The 9223-nt window shown below is 39.4% G+C and overlaps 1 protein-coding gene across 1 annotated transcript; it reads left to right on the plus strand.

The window, feature by feature from the left end:
* Positions 1-4406: 4406 nt before the first annotated feature.
* Positions 4407-8589, plus strand: LOC137650915 (uncharacterized). The gene is made up of 6 exons (XM_068384061.1): positions 4407-4425; positions 4580-4657; positions 4787-5088; positions 6022-6734; positions 7113-7469; positions 7857-8589. The coding sequence occupies exons 1-6, from the start codon at positions 4407-4409 to the stop codon at positions 8587-8589; spliced, it is 2202 nt and encodes a 733-aa protein (XP_068240162.1).
* Positions 8590-9223: the final 634 nt, after the last annotated feature.

Consider the following 9223-nt stretch of genomic DNA (forward strand, 5'->3'; position numbering starts at 1 on the left):
AGTTCTATCCATATTCCTTTATTCCTTTCCTACATGGATGGGGGCGTTACAAGCACTAAAAGAAACAATAGACCTTAAAAGTGTTGTTTCAAACAATAAAAAATCAACATGACTGAAATTACCTATGTATGCATTCTTTTCAAAGCATCCACCTTTTACGTCTAAGGTCTATTTGCTTGTTAACTGTTCTCTTGTATTTAATTGATCAAATTACGCCAGTCGTTATTAAAATATATAGTAATCTTATTCTAAAAAGACTAGAGAAAATGATTGATGAACAAGCAGTATTTAGAAAAGGTAGAAGTAGTATTGACAAAATATTTAAATTGAGACGTACAGCAATGTTTTGAATATAGAAATTCTCTTCTGATGGCATTTGTCGACATTGATAAAACCTTTAATAGTGATCACCTGCCAATTTTGTGGAGAGTTCTGTGTCATCATGGAATTATTCCTAAATATGTGAATTTGATTAATTCTTTTCATGAGCATAGCAAGTGCAAAGTTAATGTTAGTGGAGTCCTATCTAATGCATTTCCAGCGAACAGCTTGGTAATCCAAATCCAAGGGAATGTGTTGTCACCTATGTTGTTTATCCTCCATATAGATTTTGTAATGCATAGAACAGTTGGAGACGGCGCACAAGGATTAGACTGGATTGGTAATAGGAAATTAGCTGACCTAGGGTATGCTGATGATGTTGTCCATGCTGATGATGTTGTCCATATTAGCAGATCATCACAGGATATGCAATGCTTGCTTAATAAAATGCTTGAAATATCACAGGATGTTGAGCTCAAGATAAATTAAAGAATGACAGAGGTGATGCGAACGATATATGCAATGGAAAATGAAATATCACTGGAAGGAAAAAGGATTAATAAGATAGAACCCTTTTTATATTTTCGAACTATGATCTTCAATACAGGGTCTTTAGAATTAGGTTTTAATGAAAGGTTGAAAAAAGAAAATCAGACAATAGCTAAGTAGTAGGAAACATGCCTCAGTTGCTCACTTTTTGGGGCTAATGTCAGGATTGCTCACCTTGTCAGGATTGCTCAGTCAGGATTGCTCACTTTTTGGGGCTAATGTCAGGATTGCTCAGCTTGTCAGGATTGCTCACTTTTTGGGGCTAATGTCAGAATTGCTCACTTTGTCAGGATTGTTCAGTCCGTTTGGGGATTTTTTACGTAAAGTTTTGTTTACAAACAACCCCTTCCCTTCACCTTTTTGGGGGCCATTGTCCGGATTACTCACTTTTTGAGGCCATTGTCAGGATTGCTCAGTCCGTTTGGGGATTTAAACGTAAGGTTATGTTTACAAACAAACCGCTCCCCTTTCCCCCAAGCTACTACCAACCCCCCCCCCCCCCCCCTCCCCCCCAACAGGGGGCGTTTTCTGTGTCTATGGTCACCGGCAGGCTTAGAGTTGTCTATCTTGAATGACACACCCTTCTTTCCCCCTCCCTCCCTTCCCCGACCCCTAGGGAGGGGGGGGTGGGGTATTTTCAGTGTTTGTGGTCACCGACAGGCATGGAGTTCTCTATCTGGATGACCCATGCCCCTAGATAGTGACAGACGCACACACACACACACTTGTGTGCCAACGTGAGGCAATCGAGGGGGGGGGGGGGCGTTTCCTGTGTGTGGACACCACCAGGCATCAAGTTCTCTATCTGGACCCTATAGATAGTGTCATCCTTCCCTCCCTCCCTTCCCCGACCCCTAGAGGGGCGTTTTCTGTGTTTGTGGTCACCGACAGGCATGGAGTTCTCTATCTGGATGACCCATGCCCCTAGATAGTGACAGACACACACACACACACACACTTGTGTGCCAACGTGAGGCAATCGAGGGGGGGGGGTGTTTCCTGTGTGTGGACACCACCAGGCATGAAGTTCTCTATCTGGACCCTATAGATAGTGTCATCCTTTCAATTTAAGCTTATAGATGTGTCCCAACGTGAGGCAATCGAGTTTACACGCCTCCTGCACCGTTATCTCTCTCTCTCTCTCTCTCTCTCTCTCTCTCTCTCTCTCTCTCTCTCTCTCTGTCCATTTGTTTTAAGGCCTTTCGCTTACATTAACATATATGGGTAATAATCACTTATATTGGCATATATGGGTAATAAAAAACGTATTACAACTTAGTTTCTTTTATTATACGAAGCATACATGCAAAATAACATTTCGTGAATAAAGACATAGCACTTAGTGGGAAATAATCGGGGTCTAAAAACATTCATTCAAAACCCCAACATTTGCACGCTTAAAAGCGGTAGGAAAACATTTTTAATTACGTTTCTTCAGCACTTGGCATATCTTCATTGAAAATTCAGGTTTTGTATATTTCCAGATGTACATACACGGTCTTGAATTTAAATGGAGAAGATAATATAATAACGCTGTCACGTCATTTTCCTTCAAGTCGGTGGTGGATAAATGTTCCCTGATTTTTCTAAGGGCGGCGCAAACACCATTTAGACTTACGCTATGCGTAAAATATAGGCAGAAGAATGCGCACAAAGCCGAATTGTAATTTTGCACTCGCATATTATTTATGAAACACTTCATGGAAGAATACCTTCGTAGAAAATCAGTAAAGTATTCTGAATGATCTTCTGGCTGCATCCCCAATGGGTCAAAAAATATAATGTTTTCTACCGGGCTTTTCTGTATTGGAAATACAACCCAGTGCCCGATTTCACGATACTGATGCGATGGCAGAGTATTCACAATAAGTATGATGGGCTTTGTCCTTATCAAGGGTATCTTGAAGTCTACCAAATGGTCACTGGGTACACAACCGTAAAAATGGGCTTCACGCCCTAACCTGTTCTCCAGAGCATATTCAATGTCCGAAGTATTCATTTTTATATGCTACCTCCTCCGCTACCTATTTTGTACTACTGCCATTTCAACTCTGACACTTTGAATATACTTATTTTTTCATTATTATTTACCTAAGGGCCATTCATAATGAAGTAAGGGATAATAGAAATAACATTTCTGAATTTTTTTTTCTTTTGTAAGTAAACCATACATTTCAATTAATGGAATACATACATTACTAATAATTTCACGCCCTAGCCTTTTTCTCCAGAGCATATTTAATGTCCGAAGTATTCATTTTTATATGCTACCTCCTCCACTACCTATTTTGTACTACTGCCATTTCAACCCTGGTGGTTTTGAATATACTAATTTTTTTTTTCACTAATTACCTTAGGCCCATTCATAATGAAGTAAGGGATAATAGAAACATAACATTTCTTAGATGTTTTTTTTTTTATTAAGGAAACCATACATTACAATTAATGGAATACATACATTACAAATAATGTTTATTTATTTAAGGATAACGAAATCGTCATCGATTTCGGGACCAAATTTTGATTGCGGTATTTTAGCCCTTTTCTTAAAGGGGCCATCTAATGCTAAGCGAAGACTGTCGCGGCTTTTCCCGAGTTTTCGGGACTTCTTTTTTTCACTCTCGATTTCTTCCAGCTCACAAGCGAGGGCAACCACCTGGGAATCCGTCGGAGTTAACCTTCCATCTAGCATTGACACTCCGGGCTGGGTGAGAAGTGTTTCGGAGAGATAAGTTTCATCAGCGGCTGTTGTAGGGATATGGATGAGCCCCGCCAATGGGTTGACGTCTTCTTTTTCGCGACACATCTCTACCATTTGTTTCTCCGACCTTTCGAATCCATCCACCATTCTCGCAACTACCCGCAGAGACTTCCTTATGTCATATTGGAAGTTTATTGCCTCCAATAGTAGGCGACACGTTTCGGGCCGTGGCCCACACCCTGCTTTCATCTCTTCACTCACAAACTGCCGACTCTTCCTCAATATGACTTCCTCCGTCTTCCGAAGGCAATCACGAAGTTTACAACGGAAGCCTGTGTAATATTGCTGCGAATTACGGATTTCAGCTTCATCTAAGAGGGGGGCCTCCCAAGCTGTAAGGAAGAAACACTGATAATTATTGCATCCAAAATAATTAATGTCAAACACACACACACACACACACACACACACACACAATAATTATTTCCACACACTACGTTTTATTACACCAAAATTATTTGCGACTCTATACGTATTATATCAACTTCAGTTCTATTACAAGGACACACTTACTCCCAGAAAGTTCGGACAATTCCTCGCCCAACAGGTGTGCGTCGTTGTAGCGTGAAATCTCTATCTCCTACTTCGTTATGACTGGATATATAGCTCGGAGGAGGGTATATATACAGTAACTGCTAGGTCAAGCACGCACATGCACCTACACCTAGGCCTAACTTAGGCCACGCCCCCTGTTGTCAAAACGATTAGGAGCGCCGAGCGAGTAGGCCGTAATTCAACAGACGCTCTCCTACAAACTGACCCATCCCCTAGCAACATGGAAAATGTGCGAGGAGGTAAATATAAAACCACAGCAAAATTTCAGTCTGTTTATATTGGAGATTATTTGTTCATGAAAGTGTTGACCACGATTGTGCTATGAAATTTCAGTCTGTTTACGACGTCGAATATTACGTTGTAATAAGCGCCTGTGTTTGCTTTACTTTTCAGTTGGGAAGGATCGGAAAAGGAAACGTGATGATAGTGAATCACACCTTCCTCTCAAAAAAAGAAAAGGCCAACTAGCCAGTAAGTATTACTTAATAAAATAAAATGTACTATGAGGTGTTAATATCTTTCGATTTAGATGTAGAAAGGATTTTTAATTTGACTTTAGAACTTCAAGTAAATTAAAAAACGTATTATCTCCTATTGCAGTGCTATCAACAAGAGACAAATTACTGGAAGAACCCCCACTTGAGGAGATTGCTTCAACATCCACTGCATACTTGCCCCCAGATTCGGACACCGCGGGGGTGAGTACCCCGCTAAGAAACAGTCGCAAATTCAGAGAACTCCCACCTCAGGGAATTGCTTCGACATCCACCGCAAGCAACGCCCCAGATTTACCTACAGTAACAGCAGGGACGACACCCAATTCAGGACGGATGTTGAAGTTCGTTAAAAGAAAGACAGCCTTCGACAAAAAGTACATAGAAGAGGAATACGCACTTCCCTCGGTGAGCGATCCACTATTATTCTTTACATTACATGGTAATGATATACGGGGCTCTTTAGAACGGTATTTTAAAAATAAAATTTTTTCGGCTAAGATCGCCGGTCTTTTAACCTCAATAATGAAAAAACACACTTTCTTACCGAAGGAACAAACGGAAAATACGCTTATGGAGCTGTGGCTCCCGGCCACGGTTATCAATGCTAGTGAAATTGACGGTCTACTAAATGAATGGGAGGATGCGGTAAATTCTAAGTTCCCTCGAATAATCAATGAATTAATGGGGAGTGGATGGATAGTAGAAGGCATTGACAACTTCAAATTTTTTTACCACCGCCAGGCGGTAATGGCTGGGTTGGGCACTCCCCTTTACCCTAAAAATGATGTCCGAGGTGGGGTTTTCCTCTTTATTCCCTCGGGAATTGGGAATTCATGTTTTATTCAGTCTCTGGCTGCCTATAGGATGTCTAAACAAACCCTAAATTCTCGTTGGCCGAATATAGCTCGATCTGTAAATAGCATCCGCTGTTGCATGCAATATGTTAACTTCGATAAGGTTGCCATGCCTATTCAGTGGGAGGACATTTCACGCCTCGAGTTAATAAATCAACTCTCTATTTACATATATGAAATGGAAAAAGGGGAGGATGGGAGGTATATCATTCAGTTGGCAAGGCGTGGATCTAAAAAATTCCCAACTATTGTACCCCTCCTACTAATGGGTGGTGACCATATTTGTCTCAGTAAAGATTTTCACCGTTTTGTGAAAAATTTTGTTAGGGCATATCCTTCCAATCCCCTTTATTTCTGCCATAATTGCCTATCACAGCATGCAACAACAGACCGGCAAAAACGGCATGAAGCTACCTGCGACCTGTCAGTGGCGCTGAATTTTCCCTCTCGCGGAAGCACAGTAAGATTTGGAAACCCCCATTAGACGCAAAAGTTTTCTTATATTTGCGTCTTTGACTTAGAATCAGCTTTGAAGAAATCCCCCGGGGCTTATGGTGTGGAGACCATACACGAATCAATAGCTTATTGCTATATCATTATCGACGGCGAAGGAAAAAGAGTCGCCTCCAGTCATTATTGCGGGAATGATTGCGTCGATAACTTTCTGTTAGACCTTAGTGATTGTTGGGCGGCGATCAGATCACAGAGGAAAACATTCCCCATTGATATGTCGACCGAGGATGAAAGAACTTTCCAACAGCAGACTGTATGCCAGATGTGTAAGACGTCGTTCAAACACGACCGCGACAAGCACAGACACCATGACCATGCCGAACCCAAGAATAACTTTATTGGCGCTTACTGTACGCGTTGTAATTTAGCATGTCGCGAACTTAAAACTCGACTCCCCATTTTCGCACACAATTCTAGTTACGACCTGGGTCTTATCCTTAAGGAATTGAAAACTAAAGTTGATATTACAATCATGACGAAGCAAGGGCTTAAAATTCAGCGAATGACTGTCGGTAATTTAGTTTTCCTCGACTCTTTAGCCTTTTTAGGATCTTCTTTGGATAGTTTAGCCTCCGAATATTTTAGGGATGGAAGGAAGGCTGGCTTAACAGAGGACATGTTAAGCGAAATTAGAGATGACAAATTGCCCTTCCTACATTTCAAGTGGCAGATTAGGGAGTCTGAGTCAGTGTGGTTGGCGGCCATTTTGTGGACATATCCGAAGCGTAAGCTGCCCTATCTATATATATTCTTGTTCCCTATAGAATTTGTGATATTTTGGTATATTTTTACCTGCATAAATATCATATTATATATTAAATATATGTATTTTTTTACGAAATTTCTAAGTACTCAAAAAATTACCTTTAGATATGGCCCCTGATATAAATGTAATTTACAAAATAATGAAGATTTTTTTACATATTTCTATTTTAGGATAACATATGTTTATTCCCTAAAAAAATTAGCCACTTCCTATTTCATTTGGGTACCCCAAAAAATTCATGAAATTTGGACAAATTTTTTTGGCCAAAAAAAGTTACTCTTTTTTTCTCATTTCAGATCTTCACCTTTCTGTTATGACTATATAGATAGCCTTGCAAAACTCAAGGAAACGCATTTCCCCCCCAAAACGGCATTTTACAACAAGCTAAGGGAGCGCGATATATCAGAGGAGGAATATAAACGGGCTCAGCGTGTTTGGGATATAAGCAAATGTAAAACGCTGAAAAATTTCCTTCTCCTTTACCTCATTGTAGACACAGCTTTATTGGGGGATATTCTCATTTGGTGGCGCTTCATACTTTATGATAAGTACGGTCTTGATTTACCACACTATGTTTCACTTCCATCCTACGCCTTTGACAGCTTCCTTAAGATGAGCGAGATTGAGTTGGATCACGTCTATGATGAGGAATTGTATAATCTAATTAGACATAATGTTAGGGGGGGGGGGGGGGTTTCACTTCTGTGGTGCGTCAATCATTCACTGCCAACAACCATGAAATAAATCCATCATTTAATCCTGATCTCCACCAAAGTTCTTATATCCTTTATTTAGACTTCAACTCCCTGTATGACTAAGAACCTTCCCACTGGTGGAATTCGTAAATTTTCCGATGAAGAAAAGGATCTGTTTTTAGGAAGGGGTATTGAAAATGCTAATAAAAACGGGGATAAAGGACACTGGCTCCTGGATACTACTAAAGCACCTTCAGAAGAAGTTGCTAGAGCCACTGATGAACTGCCGTTATGCTTATCCCACGAGGAAGTTGCTTTTAAAAATCTATCACCCTACTGTAAAAGCGTACTAGAACACGAAGGAAGACGCATGACTGTAAAGTGTAAAAAGCTTATGGCCACCCATCACAGTAAAAAAGAATATCTCATTTCCCTCCCTCTTTTACAGTTGTATATGGACTTAGGCTTAGAACTAGAGGTTGTGCATTCAATCTATGAATTCAGTCAAAGTGCTTACATGAAAGATTTTATTAAAACCAACATCGAAGCGAGGAGCGCAGCAACCTCATCTACAGAAAAAAAACCCTTCAAAGCTATGAGTAACTGCGTATTTGGGAAAACTTTACTCAACCCTTTGAAATACGCTGAAGAAAGTAAAGTTGTCAATAAAGCAAGCACTTACTTACAGGAAGCCCAGAATCCGAGACTAAAATTAACCATCCATTTGTCAGAAGACCGTATTATCTGCACTTCTACCCTCCCTCAGGTCATCATCAATATGCCTAATTACATAGGTTTTGCCATTCTAGAATCGGCCAAGTTTGACCTTTACTACTTCTTTTATAAGGTTCTCAAGAATAATTATGGGGATAAAGTCAAACTCCTTTACACCGATACAGATAGTTTCCTTTTTGCTCTGGAAGTTGACGATCTTAATTCAGAGTTAGCGCAAGAACCCTTGAAATCATATATGGATTTTTCCAACTTCGACGTTGATCACCCGCTTTTTAGTAATGAGAGAAAGGGAGAGCTGGGGCTTTTAACCCTGGATAGGTACGCTCCTCGGACACCCCTTTAAGGGTATACTCGGACGCGAACGACCCCGACGCCAAAAAAAATTCTTGAAAAATCAGTTTTTGCAGTAACCTCCTTTTTTCTTTTGCCAAAAAAAACTTCAATGAATGCTTAAAACAACTGTAAAAATAAATACTACTCATCTGCAGAAAAACTATTTATTATAAATATTTTAAAAAAATAAGTAGAAAAAAAAGACCTGACATAAAAATTCATAAAAAAAAAGTTTATACATATATACACAAATCCTTTTAGGAATTGATTCTTGAATGTTTAGGACACATCTTGATGTATTTTGGATGAAGTCAGACCCATGGAGGTGAAGATCTGAAATGAGAAAAAAAGAGTAACTTTTTTTGGCCAAAAAAATTTGTCCAAATTTCATGAATTTTTTGGGGTACCCAAATGAAATAGGAAGTGGCTAATTTTTTTAGGGAATAAACATATGTTATCCTAAAATAGAAATATGTAAAAAAATCTTCATTATTTTGTAAATTACATTTATATCAGGGGCCATATCTAAAGGTAATTTTTTGAGTACTTAGAAATTTCGTAAAAAAATACATATATTTAATATATAATATGATATTTATGCAGGTAAAAATATACCAAAATATCACAAATTCTATAGGGAACAA

This window comes from Palaemon carinicauda, chromosome 12 (assembly GCF_036898095.1).
Source record: "Palaemon carinicauda isolate YSFRI2023 chromosome 12, ASM3689809v2, whole genome shotgun sequence".
NCBI lineage: Eukaryota > Metazoa > Arthropoda > Malacostraca > Decapoda > Palaemonidae > Palaemon > Palaemon carinicauda.

Coding starts and splice junctions, on each gene's coding strand:
- LOC137650915 (XM_068384061.1), top strand. Junction 4,658..4,786: donor AAGAAAAGGCCAACTAGCCA/GTAAGTATTACT, acceptor CTCCTATTGCAG/TGCTATCAACAAGAGACAAA. Junction 6,735..7,112: donor TGGCAGATTAGGGAGTCTGA/GTCAGTGTGGTT, acceptor TTCTCATTTCAG/ATCTTCACCTTTCTGTTATG.